Raw genomic sequence first — 20,209 nt, 5'->3', positions numbered from 1 at the left:
GGTGGGCGCCTGTAGTCCCAGCTACAGTGAGCGGAGATTGCACCACTGCACTCTAGCCTGGGCGACAGAGCAAGATTCTGTCTCAAAAAGACAGTGAAAGACAACTCCATATCATAGATGATTTGGGCACAAACCTTTTTTATATTTACTATGTCTGAATATTCACATTTTTATTTGAAAGTTGAATGGGTTCAAGCGTGTCTCTTCTTAGGTCTAAAAACGTGGTTTTACTAACTGTTCTAAGTAAGAATGTGATTAATTCAGTGAAACAAAACAACACATCATGATTTTTGGCACAAAACTTGTTCTCAGCTTTTATGTGTGCATATTTATGGTCTTTTATTAGTGTCCACTGGGTTCGCAGATTTGTGTTCTGTGTGTTAACAAAACTTACGTTTGAAAACTGTATTAAGTGCCGGGCACAGTGGCTCACGCCTGTAATCCCAGCACTTTGGGAGGCCCAGACGGGCGGATCATGAGGTCAGGAGATCGAGACCATCCTGGCTAACACGGTGAAACCCCGTCTCTACTAAAAATACAAAAAATTAGCCCGGCGTGTTGGCGGGCGCCTGTAGTCCCAGCTACTCAGGAGGCTGAGGCAGGAGAATGGCGTGAACCTGGGACACAGAGCTTGCAGCGAGCCAAGATCACGCCACTGCACTCCAGCCTGGGGGATAGAGCGAGACTCTCTCTCAAAAAAAAAAAAAAAAAAAAAGAAAGAAAACTGTATTAAGTATAAACATATTATCTTTTGTCAAAGAATACAGCCCATCATAAATATTCTGACACAAATTTTCTTTTAGCTTTTACAGCTGGATATTCGCATTTTCTCTGAGGGCCTAGTATGCACAGAATTGTGTAGTCAGAGATTCAACACAATTTGAAAAGTGACCAATGTCAAAACATGTTGAATTCATCAAAAAAGATAGCACATCATACAGTATTTGTGTGCCATATCTTGCTTTAGCATTTAGGGCTGGATTTGCATAACTGCATAAAAAGACTAACTGGGCTCAGAAATGTTTCTTCTGAGCTTCGAAAAAACATGTTTTTGAAAGCTCTTCAAATAAAAGCCTGTTGAATTCAGTGAAAGACAGCAGTACATTATACCGTATATGTGTGCCACATCTTTTAGCATTTAGAGCTGGTTATGTCTACGTGCCTTTAAAGGCTAACTTGGCTCAGAAATGTTTGCTCTGAGCTCCTACAAAACGTAGTTTAGAAAAATGTTCAAAAGCAAAACGTGGAATTAAGTAAAAAAACCTGCATATCATGTAATATTTTGGCACAAAGCTTGCTTTTTTTTAATACTAGAGCTGGTTATTCATATCTTTCTATAAGGGCTGCATGGGCTAACGTGTGTGTTTTCTAGCTTCTATATAACGTAGGTTTGACAACTGTTCCATATAACAATTTATTTAATTTAGTGAAAGAAAACAGCACAACATAATTAATTTAGGCAGAGGTTTGCTATTGGCTTTTAGGGCTAGATATTCACATTTTCTCTGTGGGCTTACTATGCTCAGAATTATGTTTTCTGAAATTTGACAAGATGTGTCTTTAAAAACTGCTGTTAGTTAATACATGTTGAATTCAGTGAAATGAAGCAGCATATCATAGATTATTTGCATGTCATATTTTGCTCTTAGCATTTAGAGATGTATATGCATTTCTTACTGGATGTGCTAATTAGGCTTCAAAATGTTATTTTCTGAGATTGCACAAAATGTGTGTTTAAAAAGTGATCAATGTCAAAACATGTTGGATTCAGTTAAAGAAAACAGCACATAAGTTAGGTGTATGGCACAAAGCTTGTGTCTATCTTTGACAGCTAGATATTCATATTTTCTGTGTTAAGCCTACTGTGCACAGAATTGTGTTTTCTGAGATTTGACAATATGTGTCTTTGGAAACTGTTCTTAGTTAATACATGTTGAATTCAGTGAAAGAAACCAGCCAAGATGGAGCCAAGATGGCCGAATAGGAACAGCTCCGGTCTCCAGCTCCCAGCCCCAGCGACACAGAAGACGGGTGATTTCTGCATTTCTGCTTGAGGTACCGGTTTCATCTCACTAGGGAGTGCCTAACAGTGGGTTCAGGACAGTCGGTGAAGCGCACTGTGCGCGAGCCTAAGCAGGGCGAGGCATTGCCTCACTCGGGAAGCGCAAGGGGTCAGGGAGTTCCCTTTCCTAGTCAAAGAAAGGGGAAACAGACGGCACCTGGAATATCGGGTCAGTCCCGTCCTAATACTGCGCTTTTCCAACGGGCCTGGAAAACGGCACACTGGGAGATTGTGTCCCGCACCTGGCTCGGAGGGTCCTATGCCCACAGAGTCTTGCTGATTGCTAGCACAGCAGTCTGAGATCACGCTGCAACGCGGCAACGAGGCTGGGGGAGGGGCGCCCGCCATTGCCCAGGCTTGCTTAGGTAAACAAAGCAGCCAGGAAGCTCGAACTGGGTGGAGCCCACCACAGCTCAAGGAGGCCTGCCTGCCTCTGTAGGCTCCACCTCTGGGGGCAGGGCACAGACAACCAAAAACTCAGCGAGAACCTCCACAGCCTTAAATGTCCCTGTCTGACTGACAGCTTTGAAGAGAGTAGTGGTTCTCCCAGCACGCAGCTGGAGATCTGAGAATGGACAGACTGCCTCCTAAAGCGGGTCCCTCACCCCTGAGCAGCCTAACTGGGAGGCACCCCCCCAGTAGGGACAGACTGACACCTCATTCAACCGGGTACTCCTCTGAGACAAAACTTTCAGAGGAACTATCAGACAGCTGAATTTGTGGTCTCACGAAAATCCGCTGTTCTGCAGCCACCGGTGCTGACACCCAGCCAAACAGGGTCTGGAGTGGACCTCTAGTAAACTCCAACAGACCTGCAGCTGAGGGTCCTGTCTGGTAGAAGGAAAATTAACAAACAGAAAGGACATCCACACCAAAAACCCATCTGTACATCACCATCATCGAAGACAAAAAGTAGACAAAACCACAAAGATGGGGAAAAAACAGACCAAAAAAACTGGAAACTCTAAAAAACAGAGCACCTCTCCTCCTCCAAAGGAACGCAGTTCCTCACCAGCAACGGAACAAAGCTGGATGGAGGATGACTTTGATGAATTGAGAGAAGAAGGCTTCAGACGATCAAACTACTCTGAGCTACGAGAGGAAATTCAAAACAATAGCAAAGAAGTTAAAAACTTTGAAAAAAAATTAGAAGAATGGATAACTAGAATAACCAATGGAGAGAAGGGCTTAAAGGAGATGATGGAGCTGAAAGCCAAGTTTCGAGAACTACGCGAAGAATGCAGAAGCCTCAGTAGCAGATGCGATCAACTGGAAGAAAGGGTATCGCTGATAGAAGATGAAATGAATGAAATGAAGAGAGAAGGGAAGTTTAGAGAAAAAAGAATAAAAAGAAATGAACAAAGCCTCCAAGAAATTTGGGACTATGTGAAAAGACCAAACCTACGTCTGATTGGTGTACCTGAAAATGATGGGGAGAATGGAACCAAGTTGGAAAACACTCTGAAAGATATTATCCAGGAGAACTTCCCCAATCTAGCAAGGCAGGCCAGCATTCAGATTCAGGAAATACAGAGAACGCCACAAAGATACTCCTCGAGAAGGGCAACTCCAAGACACATAATTGTCAGAATCACCAAAGTTGAAATGAAGGAAAAAATGTTAAGGGCAGCCAGAGAGAAAGGTCAGGTTACCCACAAAGGGAAGCCCATCAGACTAACAGCTGATCTCTCAGCAGAAACTCTACAAGCCAGAAGAGAGTGGGGGCCGATATTCAACATTCTTAAAGAAAAGAATTTTCAACCCAGAATTTCCTATCCCGCCAAACTAAGCTTCATAAGTGAAGGAGAAATAAAATACTTTACAGACAAGCAAACGCTGAGTGATTTTGTCACCACCAGGCCTGCCCTAAAAGAGCTCCTGAAGGAAGCACTAAACATGGAAAGGAACAACCGGTACCAGCCCCTGCAAAAACATGCCAAATTGTAAAGACCATCGAGGCTAAGAAGAAACTATAGCAACTAACGAGCAAAATAACCAACTAACATCATAATGACAGGATCAGATTCACACATAACAATATTCACGTTAAATGTAAATGGGCTAAATGCTCCAATCAAAAGACACAGACTGGCAAACTGGATAAGGAGTCAGGACCCATCAGTGTGCTGTATTCAGGAAACCCATCTCCCGTGCAGAGACACACATAGACTCAAAATAAAGGGATGGAGGAAGATCTATCAAGCAACTGGAAAACAAAAAAAGGCAGGGGTTGCAATCCTAGTCTCTGATAAAATAGACTTTAAACCAACAAAGATCAAAAGAGACAAAGAAGGCCATTACATAATGGTAAAGGGATCAATTCAACAAGAAGAGCTAACTATCCTAAATAGATATGCACCCAACACAGGAGCACCCAGATTCATAAAGCAAGTCCTCAGTGACCTACAAAGGGACTTAAACTCCCACACAATAATAATGGGAGATTTTAACACCCCACTGTCAGCATTAGACAGATCAACGAGACAGAAAGTTAACAAGGATATCCAGGAATTGAACTCAGCTCTACATAAAGTGGACCTAATAGACATCTACAGAACTCTCCACCCCAAATCAACAGAATATACATTTTTTTCAGCACCACACCACACCTATTCCAAAATTGACCACATAGTTGGAAGTAAAGCTCTTCTCAGCAAATGTAAAAGAACAGAGATTATAACAAACTGTCTCTCAGACCACAATGCAATCAAACTAGAACTCAGGATTAAGAAACTCAGTCAAAACCGCTCAACTACATGGAAACTGAACAACATGCTCCTGAATGACTATTGGGTACATAATGAAATGAAGGCAGAAATAAAGATGTTCTTTGAAACCAACGAGAACAAAGACACAACATACCAGAATCTCTGGGACACGTTCAAAGCAGTGTGTAGAGGGAAATTTATAGCACTAAATGCCCACAAGAGAAAGCAGGAAAGATCCAAAATTGACACCCTAACATCACAATTAAAAGAACTAGAAAAGCAAGAGCAAACACATTCAAAAGCTAGCAGAAGGCTAGAAATAACTAAAATCAGAGCAGAACTGAAGGAAATAGAGACACAAAAAACCCTTCAAAAAATTAATGAATCCAGGAGCTGGTTTTTTTGAAAAGATCAACAAAATTGATGGACCGCTAGCAAGACTAATAAAGAAGAAAAGAGAGAAGAATCAAATAGATGCAATAAAAAACGAAAAAGGGGATATCACCACCAATCCCACAGATATACAATCTACCATCAGAGAATACTACAAACACCTCTATGCAAATAAACTAGAAAATCTAGAAGAAATGGATAAATTCCTCGACAAATACACCCTCCCAAGACTAAACCAGGAAGAAGTTGAATCTCTGAATAGACCAATAACAGGTTCTGAAATTGTGGCAATAATCAATAGCTTACCAACCAAAAAGAGTCCAGGACCTGATGGATTCACAGCTGAATTCTACCAGAGGTACAAGGAGGAACTGGTACCATTCCTTCTGAAACTATTCCAATCGATAGAAAAAGAGGGAATCCTCCCTAACACATTTTACGAAGCCAGCATCGTCCTGATACCAAAACCTGGCAGAGGCATAACCAAAAAAGAGAATTTCAGACCAATATCCTTGATGAACATTGATGCAAAAATCCTCAATAAAATACTGGCAAACCGAATCCAGCAGCACATCAAAAAGCTTATCCACCATGATCAAGTGGGCTTCATCCCTGGGATGCAAGGCTGGTTCAACATACGCAAATCAATAAATGTATTCCAGCATATAAACAGAACCAAAGACAAAAACCACATGATTATCTCAATAGATGCAGAAAAGGCCTTTGACAAAATTCAACAACCCTTCATGCTAAAAACTCTCAATAAATTAGGTATCGATGGGACGTATCTCAAAATAATAAGAGCTATCTACAACAAACCCACAGCCAATATCATACTGAATGGGCAAAAACTGGAAGCATTCCCTCTGAAAACTGGCACAAGACAGGGATGCCCTCTCTCACCACTCCTATTCAACATAGTGCTGGAAGTTCTGGCCAGAGCAATCAGGCAGGAGAAGGAAATAAAGGGTATTCAATTAGGAAAAGAGGAAGTCAAATTGTCCCTGTTTGCAGATGACATGATTGTATATCTAGAAAACCCCATTGTCTCAGCCCAAAATCTCCTTAAGCTGATTAGCAACTTCAGCAAAGTCTCAGGATACAAAATCAATGTACAAAAATCACAAGCATTCTTGTACACCAATAACAGACAAACAGAGCCAAATCATGAGTGAACTCCCATTCACAATTGCTTCAAAGAGAATCAAATACCTAGGAATCCAACTTACAAGGGATGTGAAGGACCTCTTCAAGGAGAACTACAAACCACTGCTCAATGAAATCAAAGAGGATACAAACAAATGGAAGAACATTCCATGCTCATGGGTTGGAAGAATCAATATCGTGAAAATGGCCATACTGCCCAAGGTAATTTATAGATTCAATGCCATCCCCATCAAGCTACCAATGACTTTCTTCACAGAATTGGAAAAAACTACTTTAAAGTTCATATGGAACCAAAAAAGAGCCCGCATCGCCAAGTCAATCCTAAGCCAAAAGAACAAAGCTGGAGGCATCACGCTACCTGACTTTAAACTATACTACAAGGCTACAGTAACCAAAACAGCATTGTACTGGTACCACAACAGAGACATAGATCAATGGAACAGAACAGAGCCCTCAGAAATAATGCCGCATAGCTACAACTATCTGATCTTTGACAAACCTGACAAAAACAAGAAATGGGGAAAGGATTCCCTATTTAATAAATGGTGCTGGGAAAACTGGCTAGCCATATGTAGAAAGCTGCAACTGGATCCCTTCCTTACACCTTATACAAAAATTAATTCAAGATGGATTAAAGACTTATATGTTAGACCTAAAACCATTAAAATCCTACAAGAAAACCTAGGCAATACCATTCAGGACATAGGCATGGGCAAGGACTTCATGTCTAAAACACCAAAAGCAATGGCAACAAAAGCCAAAATCGACAAGTGGGATCTCATTAAACTAAAGAGCTTCTGCACAGCAAAAGAAACTATCATCAGAGTGAACAGGCAACCTACACAATGGGAGAAAATTTTTGCAACCTACTCATCTGACAAAGGGCTAATATCCAGAATCTACAATGAACTCAAACAAATTTACAAGAAAAAAACAAACAACCCCATCAAAAAGTGGGCAGAGGACATGAACAGACACTTCTCAAAAGAAGACATTTATGCAGCCAAAAAACACATGAAGAAATGCTCCTCATCACTGGCCATCAGAGAAATGCAAATCAAAACCACAGTGAGATACCATCTCACACCAGTTAGAATGGCCATCATTAAAAAATCAGGAAACAACAGGTGCTGGAGAGGATGTGGAGAAATAGGAACACTTTTACACTGTTGGTGGGACTGTAAACTAGTTCAACCATTGTGGAAGTCAGTGTGGCGATTCCTCAGGGATCTAGAACTAGAAATACCATTTGACCCAGCCATCCCATTACTGGGTATATACCCAAAGGACTATAAATCATGCTGCTATAAAGACACATGCACACGTATGTTTATTGCGGCACTATTCACAATAGCAAAGAGTTGGAACCAACCCAAATGTCCAACAACGATAGACTGGATTAAGAAAATGTGGCACATATACACCATGGAATACTATGCAGCCATAAAAAATGATGAGTTCGTGTCCTTTGTAGGGACATGGATGAAACTGGAAAACATCATTCTCAGTAAACTATCGCAAGGACAAAAAACCAAACACCGCATGTTCTCACTCATAGGTGGGAATTGAACAATGAGAACTCATGGACACAGGAAGGGGAACATCACGCTCCGGGGACTGTTGTGGGGTGGGGGAGGGGGGAGGGACAGCATTAGGAGATACACCTAATGCTAAATGACGAGTTAATGGGTGCAGGAAATCAACATGGCACATGGATACATATGTAACAAACCTGCACATTGTGCACATGTACCCTAAAACCCTAAAGTATAATAAAAAAAATAATAATAATAAAAAAAAAAAAAAGAAACCAGCACATCATACATTATTTGTGTGCCATATCTTTCTTTTAGCATTTAGGGCTTTTGTGCCTGTCTTCCAGGAAGCACTAACTGGGCACAGAAATATTTTTTTCTGAGCTTGTACAAAGTGTGTTTTTGAAAAGTGATCAGTGTCAAAACATGTCAAATTAAATGAACAAAAACAGCACATTATCTAGGTTTTTGGAACAAAGCTTGTGTTTACCTTTTAGAGCTAGATATTTGCATTTTTTCTGTGGGCCTACTAAGTTCAAAATTGTGTTTTATGAGATTTGACAAGATATGTCTTTAAAAACTGCTCCTAGTTAATACACGTTGAGTTCAGTAAAAGAAAACTGTACATCATACATTATTTCTGTTGCTATCTTGCTTTTAGCATTTAGCGCTGTATATGCGTATCTTCCTGGAGACGCTAACTGGGCTCTGAAATGCTTTGTTCTGACCTTGTATGAATGGGTTTTTGAAAAGTGATCAATGTCAACACATGTTGAATTCAATGAAAGAGAACAGCAAATAATCTAGGTTTTTGGAACAAAGCTTGCATTTACATTTTAGAGTTAGATACTCGCATTTTTTGTGTGAGGCTATTATGCTCTGAATTGTGTTTTTTGAGTTTTGACAAGATGTGTCTTTGAAAACTGCTGTTTTTCACTGATGAATTCAGTGAAAAAGCAACAGCAGATCATACATTGTTTTTGTGCCATGTCTTACTTTCAGCATTTAGGGCTGCAGATGCCTATTTTCCTGGAAGCGCTAACTGGGCTCCAAGATGTTTCTTTCTGTGCTTGTACAAACGTGTTTTTGAAAAGTGGTCAATGTCAAAACATGTTGAATTCAGTGAAATAACACAGCACATTGTCTAAATTTTTGGAACGAAGCTTGCATTTACATTTCAGGGCTAGATATTTCCATTTTCTGTGTGGTCCTACTTTGCTCAGAATTGTGTTTCTTGAGATTTGTCAAGATGTGTCCCTGAAAACTGACCTCAGTTAATGTATGTTGAATTCAGTGAAATAAAGAGCACATTGTATATTATTTGTGTGCCATGTCTTGCTTTTAGCATTTAGGGCTGTATATGCATATATTTCTGGAAGCACTAACTAGGCTTTGAAATATTTTTTTCTGAGCTTTTACAAAATGTGTGTATGAAAAGTGATCAATGTCAAAACATGTTTATTTTATTGAAAGAAAATAGCACATAATACAGGTTTTTGGCACAAAGCTTGCGTTTAACTTTCAGGGTAGATACTCGCATTTTCTGTGTGGGCCTACTATGCTCAGAATTGTGTTTTCTGAGATTTGACGAGATGTGTCTTGGGAACTTCTCTTAGTTAATACATGTTGAATTCAGTGAAAGAAAACAGCACATCATACATTATTTTGTGCCATATCTCGCTTTTAGCATTTAGGGCTATATATGCATATTTTCCTAGAAGCACTAACTTGGCTCTGAAAAGTTTTTTTCTGAAGTTGTACAAAACGTTTTTTAGTTGGAGAAGTAGGTGAAACAGCCATTGCAAAAATTTTAACAGTGAGAAAATTATAACAGTTAATGAGATTTAATCTACGCAATTATCATGTTGCCTTTAACCTCCAACTGCCTTTACTCAGTCCTGGGCTTCTGTCGAGCTAACTTTGGGAGACATTTAGTTTATAGTTTAAATAAACTAAACTTTTCCCTCAAATTGACTGCCTTTGTAAATCTAATGAGAGGCTGCCAGGTTGTGGGCATGAGAGAAGTCTGAATTCTGCTAAGGTGTAGACATAAACAGTTACCAGCCATTATTCCAAAGTTCACGAGATTTGCAGCTTCTAATTACTCCTGCAGATAACATCACTATTGTAGAACCTAAGACTGGTCTTTTAATATAGCTTTTCAGGTTTTTGCATTGCTGAAGACTGACTTCACCCAGACCCACCAACTTGTCCTGGGACCCCCACCCAGGAACCCATTCAGTGCAGGAGGACAACTTCAGCTCCCTATGTCTTCATGTGTGACACAATTGATCAGCACTTCCCTCTTCCTGGCCCCCTACTGACCAAACTATCCTTTAAAAACCCTAGTCACTGAGTTTCCAGGAAGACTAATTTGACTAATAATAAAACTGATCTCCCATTCAGCCAGCTCTGCATGAATTAAACTTTCTCTATTGAATTCCCATGTCTTAACAAATCAGCTGTACCTGGGCACTGGGCAAAATGAACCCACTGGATGGCTACATATGTCCAGGTTAATCCAGTCATCACTGGGGGACTTGTGTAGGGGATTTTGGCCCTGGAAAGGATGGATTACAGAATCTCTGTCTTCTGCAGACTGAAATGTGCAGATTATTGCCAAGAAAAACCTCTGAGAAGCACAAGCTCAGGCCTTGGGGACTTCACACATGTCGTTTGCCTGCTGAATAGGAGGCTCCTGTGTCCACCCTCACAGCTTGGTCCTCACTTACATGAGCCCAACTGGGAATGCTCTCTGTGATTCAGTCCACTTAGCTTCTAGAATGCTCAGATAGTAAGTAATCATTAGAAGCATATGAAGTATGTTATCCCAGGAGCATAGTAGATTAGCCATTGACTTTTTTCCCCCTGTTGGATCTTAATCTTCCATGGAAATTAACCACCAAGGGCTCAAAAACAGCCACTAAGGATTAGCATGCTCTGTTCACAGTCCTGGCATGTTGGGACCTAGGCCCAGTCCCTCATGGGGAGGGACTTCACTTTCTTTTGCTCCTCCCCAGCAGCCCTCCTGTTGGTTTGGATACAGCTACCCTGGGTTCAGCTCCTGCCTTTTCCTTCACAGTTGCTACCCAGGAGCAGGGAAAAAAGGGGTCTGCTATTGATGATGTTGGTAACCTCCACTAGGTGAAACTCACTGGGTGAACAGGTCAGCCACACATGCTACAAAAAAGAAGGGCATCTGCCTCAACAGTAGAGTGAAGAAAGGCAAAAGTCTGCTCCTTGTGAGCTAGCCTCCAGGGCACACAAAGACATTCTTACACATTCATTCCTTTTTGTATTCACTTTTTGAACATTTATTGGGCATCTGTAGTATGCTGGGACATTCATTGGTTCTGAAGACATGGAGATAAACATTGGGGCACTCTGATCCATAAAACAAATACTTCTAAACCCGCAAAAAAACTTAGCCACACACTAATAGTGGGGAACTTCAACATCCTACTGACAGCTTTAAATGGATCATTGTGGTGAAAACTAACAAAGTAATTCTGGACTTAAACTTGACACTTGATGAATTTGACTTAATAGTCTTATTGTTTTATCCAAATTACCACTGTGTCCCTTTTAAGTAGGGCATTTAGACCAATTACATTGAAGGTTAATATTGATATGTGGGATGTTTATCCTGTCATTGTTTTGTAGACTCAATTGTGCAATTGCTTGATAGAGTCATTGGACAATGTGCTTAAGTGTGTTTTTGTGTTAGTAGTACTCTACCTAACAAACACAGAATATACATTCTTCTCATCTGCATATAGAACATATTGTAAGATTGACCACATGCTTGTCCATAAAGCAACTCTTAATAAATTTAAAAAATAGAAATTAGACTGTACTCTCAGACCACAGGGCAATAAATTCAACACCAAGAATATCTCTCAAAACCACACAATTACATGAAAATTAAACAACTTGCTCCTGAATGACTTTTGGGTAAACAATAAAATTACAGCAGAAATCAAAAATTCTTTAAATTAATGAAAACAGGACAGAACATGCCAAAATATCTGGGATACAGCAAAAGCAGTATCAAGAGGAAAGTTTATAGTGCTAAATGCCTACACCAAGGGGACAGAAAAAATCACAAATTAACAGTCTAACATTGCACCAAAGGAACTAGATAGACAAGAACAAATTAACCCCAAAGCTAGTAGAAGAAGATAAATAAAATCAGGGCACAACTGAATGAAATTGAGATGCAAAAATTTGCACAAAAGATCAACAAAACCCAAAGTTTGTTCACAGAAAATACAAACACAATTGATAGTCTGCTAGCTATATTAACAAAGTAACAAAAGGGAAGACCAAAAGAAGCACAATCAGAAATGACAAAGATGACATTACTACTGATTCCATAGAAATATAAAGATCTTCAGACTATTATTAACACCTCTATGCACACAAACTAGGAATTCTAGAGGAAACTGATAAATTCCTGGAAACACACAACCTCCCAAGAATGAATCAGGAAGAAACTGAAACCCTGAACTGACCAATCTTGACTTGCAAAATTGAAGCAGGAATGAAAACCTACTAAGCAAAAAAAGTCCAGGATTAGATGGATTTACAGCTGAATTCTACCAGATGTACAAAGCACAGCTGATACTAATTCTACTGATACCATTCCAAAAAATAGAGAAACTCCTCCTTAACTCATCTATGAAGTCAGCATCATCCTGATATCAAAACCTAGCAAAGACACAACAAAAAAAGAAAACTACAGGCCAATATCCCTGATGAACTTACACACAAAGATTCTCAACAAAATATTAATACTAGTGAACTTAATCTAGCAGCACATCCAAAAGTTAATTCACCATAAAAATGTAGGTTTGATTCCTGGAATCAAGTTTGTTTCAACATATGCAAATCAATAAATGTGATTTACTACATAAACATTAAAAATAAAATCTATAGGATCATCTCAATGGATGTAGAAAAAGCTTTTGATAAAATTCAACATCTCTTCATGTTAAAAACCCTCAACAAAGTAGGCATCAAAGCAACATACCTCAAAATAATAAGGGCCATCTATGACAAACCCACAGCCAACATTATGTGGAATGGGCAAAAGCTGGAAGAAATCCCCTTGAGAACTACAACAAAATAGGATTCCTATTCTCACCATTCCTATTCAGTGTCATACTAGAAGTCCTAGCCAGGGCAATCGGGCAAGAGAAAGAAATATAAGGCATCCAAGTAGGAAAAGAAGAAGTCAAACTATTTCTCTTTATCGATGATATAATTCTATACCTAAAACCCTAAAGACTTCACCAAAAGACTTCTAGAAGTGATAAACAACTTCATTAAATTTCACAATAGAAAATCAATGAAAATCAGTAGCATTTCTATACATCAGTAATGTGTGAGCTGAGAGCCCAATCAGGAATGCAATCTCCTTTACAATAGCCACAAAAGAAGTAATCTCTAGGAATACATCTAACCAAGGAGGTGAAAGATCTCTATAAGGAGAACTACAAAACACTGCTGAAAGAAATCACAGATGACAAACAAATAAAAAATTCCATGCCCATGGATTGGAAGAATTAAAATTGTTAAAATGGCCATACTACCAAAGCAACTTACAAATTCTATTCTATCTAACTACCAATGCTATTTTTCACAGAATTAGAAAAGACTCTTCTAAAATTCATATGGAACCAAAAAAGAGCCCAAAGATCCCAAACAAACATAAGTAAAAAGAGCCAAACTAGAGGCATCACATTACCCAACTTCAAACCATACTGTAAGGCTGCAATAACCAAAACAACATGCTACTGGTACAAAAACAGACACATAGACCAATGGAACAGAACAGAGAGCCCAGGAATAAAGCCCCACACCTTTAATCATCTAATCTTCAACAAAGTGGACAAAAACAAGCAATGGGGGAAGGACATCCTATTCAATAAATGGTGCTGGGATAGCTGGCTAGCCATACGCAGAAGAAAGAAACTGGACCCTACCTTTTACCATTTGTACAACAATTAACTCAAGATGAATTAAAGGTTTAAATGTGAGACCTCAAACTAACAGAATCCTAAAAGAAAACCTAGGAAACACTATTCTGGACATCAGCCTTGGGAAAGCTAAGGTTAAGTCCTCAAAAGGAGTTGCAATAAAAATAAAAATTGATAAGTAGACCTAATTAAACTAAAGAGCTTCTGCATAGCAATAGAAAGTTTCAGCAGAGTAAATAGACAATGTACAGAATGGGAAAAATATTCACAAACTATGCATCCAACAAAGGTCACATATCCAGAATCTGTGAAGAACTTAAGTAACCGAACAAGCAAAAAACAAATAACCCCATTCAAAAATAGTCAGAATACATGAACAGATACTTCTCAAAATAATATGTACAAGTGGCATAAAACCATATGAAAAAATGCTCATCATCACTGATCGTCGGAGAAATGTAAATTAGAAGCACAATGAGATACAATCTCACACCAGTCAGAATCACTATTACAAAAAAGTAAAAAACATAACAGATGTTGGTGAGGTTGTGGAGAAAAAGGAACCCTTATACACTGTTGGTGGGAATGTAAATTAGTTTAACTACTCAAATACTGTGGATATCAGTTTGCAGATTTCTCAAAGAACTGAGAACTACCAGTCAATCTGGCAATGCTATTACTAAGTATATATCCAAAAGAAAACCAATTATTCTACCAAAAAGTCATACATGCACTCACATGTTCATCACACTACTACTCACAACAGCAATGACATGGAATCAACCTAGGTGCCCATCAACAGTGAACTGGATAAAGAAAATGTGGTATGTATACTTCATGGAATACTACACAGCCATAAAAAGAACAAAATTATGTTCTTTGCAGCAACATGGATGCAGCTGGAGGCCATTATCCTAAGCAAATTAACACAGGAACAGAAAACCAAATACCGCATATTCTCACTTGTAAGTGGGAGCTAAACATCAGGTATTCATGGTCATAAAGATGGAAACAAAAGACACTGTGGACTACTAGCGGGGAAAGGGAGGGTAGTGGTGAGGGTTGAAATTCTAACTGTTGGGTAGTATGGTTGGTATTTGGGTGGTGGGGGTATTCATACCACAAACCTTAGCATCATGCCATTTATCCAAGTAAAAACTTGCACATGTACCCTCTGAATCTAAAATAAAAGTTGAAAAATAAAGAGCAAATAAAACTGGGTCAGGGCAGCAATTCAAAGCATGATAGATAGATAGATAGATAGATAGATAGATAGATAGATAGATAGATGATGGATAGATGATAGATAGATGATAGATAGATAGATAGATAGATAGATAGATAGATAGATAGATAGATAAAAATAAATCTAAACTACAAACTTGTCTTTTTACTGTCTTGATAATGTTCTTTTATGGATTCTAGTTTTTAATTTTGATGAAGTCCAATTTACGTATTTTTCCTCTTGTTTCTCATGCTTTCAGTGCTGTATCTAGGACTCCATTGTCAGATCAAAGGTCATGGAGATTTATTTCTATGTTTTCTTTTAAGAGTTTTAGTTTGTCCAAGAACTTATTGAGGTGCACCTCCTGGACCTAGCAGTCACTCCCAAAACAAGAGGAAGCAGCCATGAGCCACCAGAGCTCAGAGAACTTAGGTGACACACACAGATTCTCCTACTGGGACTGAGGTCCAGATGCCCAGGCAGGCCCAGAACTCATTTTTCTACACATGAGGGCATCAAATCTACAGTGCGCTCACGCTGTCTGCTCCAGACCTTCAGGCTTTTCTGTCTGGAATGTTCCTCCCTGCTCACTTTGCACACCCAGGACCCAGCTCAGATGGGACTCCTCAGGGACACCTACCCACCTGGCCAGTCACACCTTCCTGTGGCACCTGCTCCTTGCTGTCTCCTCACCAATCATACTCAAAGCAGATGCTATGGATTGTGTTTATTTACCAGCTACAGGAGCATTAACATTTTATAATTAATATTTAGTCAAGTTTAGTAAGCTGTATTTTCGAGGATATATGCAGATAGTTTAGAATTTAAAATAAAGTGTTACAAAGTTGCTTACTGGCATAAGCTCCAGCAATTTAATATGTTCATCCTTTTATTTCTAATATTGTCTATTTTCCTGATAAATCTTGACAGATGATTATCCCTTTTTATTAGTGTACTTAAAGAAATGTTGATCTTTATTGAACTTTGTTTGCTGGATTTGTGTTACAATTTTTTATCCATTATTTTTTACTAGCAATTCATATCTACTAATGTGTTTGGATTTATTCTGAAGACTTTTCTAATATTTCTCAGATTAGAAACTCAATTCACTAAGTTACAGTCTTTCTTACCTTCTAATATATCATTTATGAGTCTAATATTTCCTTAAATACTGCTTGTGGTAGGCAGAATAACAGCATCCAAAATATGTGCATACAGTAATAGATACTGATTCAACGTAATCACAATGGGCTAAAAGTGGAAGACAGAAGCAGGGATTCAGAGAGATTTGAAGATGCAATACTGCTGGCTTTGAAGATGAAGGAAGGGACACAAGCCAAGGAATGCAGGTGGCCTCTAGAAACTGGAGCAGTCAAGGAAAAGAATGATCTTTTAGAACATCTACGAAGAATGCCACTCTGTAGATACTTTGATTTTATTTTATTAAAGCTGATTTCAGAATTCTGATCTCCAGAACTCTAAGATACTATATTTGTGTTGTTTAAGTCACTGGTTATGGTCCTCTATTACAGCACCAATAGGAAACTAATGCACTGCATTTGTTGTATCCACAAATTTATAGTTTTACCAATTATAACCTTTAAATATTTTAGAATATTCATTTTAATGTCCTCTTTCATCATCGGTTCTTAGAAGTTTATTTTTTCGGTGTGATTTTATGTCCAAACGAAGGCTATTTTTCTGACAATGAGATTAAGGTTAAATAATGTGGTCTGTGTGATGACAATCCTGTGACACATGCAGCTTAGGATTTCATCATTTATTCTAGATTTAATGCATGGTCTACTGGACATATATAAAATATTAGACTTTAAAATAGGAAGGTTGAAATATTACATAAACTAAAAGGGCATCAAGTTTTTATTTTTTGCTAGTTATATTTTACATACCTTTGTTGATCTTTTTTTCAAAATGTCTTTGCTGAAACAATTACTGAGAGAGTGTTAGACTCTTTTCATACAATTGAATTGTGCCTTTTGTAAAAAGAATTCTTCTGAGTTTTCTTGTAATGTACAACATGTAAAATACATATAGCCTCTTTCACCTGAAAAGCAGTATAGTGTGGAAGGGCATAGGGACAAAAACACACAAACAAAAACCTTCACCGATATCATTGAAACCACAGCAAAAACAAATACAAAGCACCTACCGTATGCAGGAAACCTGCTGGGCCCTGGGGTACCAGCTCCAGCTAATTTCCATGACAACCCGAAAGACCAGGACACAGATGAGGAGACTGAAGGTCAAAAGGTGAGGGCCTGTGGCAGAACTAGGGCTGAACAAGTTTTGCTTGCTCCAAAGCCCAGGCTGTGGGGTGGAGAGCAAGGGCCACAGAAGGCCTGTGCCCTCCTCAGAGAACAGTCCTGCTCCTACTTGCCCTCTGCAGCCCACTTGGGTTGGCATCGTAGAAGCAGCCTCTCCCCAGCCGCAGCAAGGCCAGCAGTGTCAGCACAGGGGCCATCTGAGTTCTCAGGAGAGGGCTACCAGCAGGGACTTATGGGCCTCATCCAGGTGGCCACCAGGCTGTTGGCCACCAGAAGGTGCGATACGTCCTCCACATCCAACTCATTGGCAGTGTGGCCAGCTGGTGCTTGCCGTGGGGCTAACCTGTGGGGAGAGTGGCTCAGGATGGGCTGGCCCCTTCCCCACACCACCTCGCCTACCCAGCTGATTGGGCCACAGGTAAATCCTGTCCCTATGCACCTGGCCTGGGTAGCTTCCTTCCCACAGGACTGCAGAGACCTGTGTCCCTTTGGAGAGACCCCCACACCATGTCATCCCCAGAACCCATAGCTGCACTTCCCGGTGTGCAGCCATCGACCCTACCTTCCACTCAATCTCTCCATTGCCCTGTTGGGGAGTCACTTTACAGATGACAGAATTGAGGTTATGCAGATGCTCAGCAGCAGGGCTGACCCTGAGCAGATCCTGCATCAGTTTCCTTTTCCGCAAAAATTTGGATTAGCAATGTGGCCTTGCTGGGCTCTGGACCCACGGGTGTGTTTGTAGGCAGAACAAGGTAACACAGGGGCTACACGTGGCATGTGTCTGTGTCCACGTGGGAATGCTGGCAATGTTCATGAGTTCTCACTGGGAAAAGGAGCCAGAGCCTCAATTTTGACAATTTCCAGATACAAACATATGGCCTTAAATCACATAAAAGAAAGAAGAAAGTTCTTCCTCACCAGCAAACCAAAGCCATACAAATTAAGCACCTGGGAGGCAGAGGAAGAGTGTGTGTGTGTGTGTGTGTGTGTGTGTGTGTGTGTGTTTGGTGGGGTGGGGCTGACATCAATGATGACCCCAAGACATCCCCATTCTCAGTGGTTTTAACGTTGCTAAAACTCCTTCCTATCATCTTCCAGCAGTCAGAGGAGTACTCATGAAAACAGCTGAGGTTGGCAAAAGAATTTGCACCCATTAGGTTGGCAAAGAATTTGCAAAGTGAGCATCAGGGCTGGGTGGAGGACGGGAGGTGACCAGATGGCTAGGGGGACAGCCCCTGAAGTCAAGGATCCTACAGGTAGCAGTGCTCCCTGATCCAGGAGCTCTGTATCTGTCTCCATCTTAAGGAGAAAACATCGTGGAGACAGGATGTCACTCACGATGTGTTACAACTAAGAGCAAGAATCTAGGACTCTCCAAAGGAATAACAGCACGTGCATAGGACGGGCCATGGAGCTACCAGGAAATATAATTAGCAACAAAAGGAAGTTTCATGATCTATTGAGTATAAAAGGTAGGATATAAATGGCATCCACAGCACAAACTCAGTTTTCTGAGATATATTTTACATGCACATGCAAAAAGACCAGAAGGAAATGTGAGCAGTGGGAGAATAGGTAAGTTTCATTGTTCCCTTTCCGTTTCTGAGTTTCTAATTTTCTATGGAGAAAAAGCCCATCATACGTCATGGTATTTGAGAGGGAGGATCCTAAAATCTAAGCCCTGGAGCTATATCTGCCATCGATCCTGGGGGAAATCACTCCAGCACTCTGCCTCAGTTTGCTCACCCATAAAATAGAAAGAAACACATCCTTCCCTACCTCAAAGGAGACCAGAACGCAACAGCAGCCTCCATGCATGCCCTCTGGCTGGTTTATGCTCTTCCTGCGCAGTAGGGCTGCCTATGTCCACAGCCTTATGCCCTGTGCCCTCTAAAACCCTGAGTCGGGTCTGAGCTGGAGCATCCTGCAGCCCTCCTCCTGCAGCAGCCCCGCTGGTTTCCAGGCACATAGGCCTTGGGGCCTGCAGTTCCTCCTCCGGCAACAGCCTGCATGCGGTGACACAGTCCAGTGTGCCCAGAACGCACTGCCGGCCAGCACCCGCAGCAGCCCGCAGCTGCACAATTACACACGGCTGTCAGGGTGTGGCGCCCCCTGCTCCACCACCTCTTGGAAGTCTTCCTGGATGCACCAGGAATTTCCTGCTGGCCAGCAACATCCTCGGCCTTTGGGTGCACCAAGATGAAGTCCTGGAGGGTGCTGGCCACATCAGGAGGTAGGGGCATGGCAGCTGAATGCAGCCAGGTTGAAGGCAATGGGAGGCTGGGAGTGCTCAGGACAAGGTGCTGGTCCCCCCTTGGCAGAGGCAGGCCACGAGATCCTTGGCTGACAGCATGCCGATGGTCTTGATAGGCCCATGTCCAGTCCTCATGACACCTTGGGGACGGAGAGTGCGGTCAATGCACAGGGGTCAGCCAGTCCATGCCCCCGTGGCCACCCATGCCAGCTTCAAGCCACCTCCTGCTCTCCCCCAGTGAGACCCTAGGGTCAGTGTAGACCACACTGCATGAAAACTGGGGGATCCAGCCATTAAGGGGCATTTGTGGTGCTTCCTCAGTAGGTGGTCTCCATGGGCTGGGGTTGGGGTCTACCAGGCCCACTCCCAGCCCACTGTTTACCTCGTGGGCCTCAGCTTCCTCCTCTGCAGAAGAGGACGGTGACCCTGACCAGCTTAGTTCCCTCTAAGAACACCTGACCCCTGAGTGCCCACGTGGGCAGGGTCTGGGTGGCCTGCGGGGTCAGGGCCCAGCAATAGGACCCCTACCCCCACCCCTTACCCCTCCCAGCACTGGGCCATGCAGGAAGGCAGAACTCCCCAACCCCAACCTGTCA

General features: G+C 41.1%; 2 protein-coding genes across 3 annotated transcripts in view; both read right to left on the bottom strand.

Moving 5' to 3' along the window:
• LOC129463447 (protein mono-ADP-ribosyltransferase PARP4) overlaps positions 1 to 19,695 on the bottom strand; it is a 130,933-nt gene extending 111,238 nt beyond the window's left edge. For both annotated transcript variants that reach the window (XM_063618818.1, XM_055244005.2), the window contains exon 1: positions 19,139 to 19,695. In XM_063618818.1, the coding sequence (XP_063474888.1) occupies positions 19,139 to 19,173 (35 nt within the window). In that variant the 5' untranslated portion in view covers positions 19,174 to 19,695. The remainder of the gene's footprint in view (positions 1 to 19,138) is intronic.
• Positions 19,668 to 20,209, bottom strand: part of LOC134732580 (uncharacterized) — a 33,346-nt gene continuing 32,804 nt past the window's right edge. The window contains exon 4 of the mRNA XM_063618506.1: positions 19,668 to 19,753. The gene's annotated coding sequence lies outside the window, so the exon portion shown is untranslated. The remainder of the gene's footprint in view (positions 19,754 to 20,209) is intronic.

This window comes from Symphalangus syndactylus, chromosome 15 (genome assembly GCF_028878055.3).
Source record: "Symphalangus syndactylus isolate Jambi chromosome 15, NHGRI_mSymSyn1-v2.1_pri, whole genome shotgun sequence".
Taxonomy (NCBI): domain Eukaryota; kingdom Metazoa; phylum Chordata; class Mammalia; order Primates; family Hylobatidae; genus Symphalangus; species Symphalangus syndactylus.
Note: the sequence above shows the minus strand (reverse complement) of the source record. Positions and strands in the feature narration are given on the sequence as shown.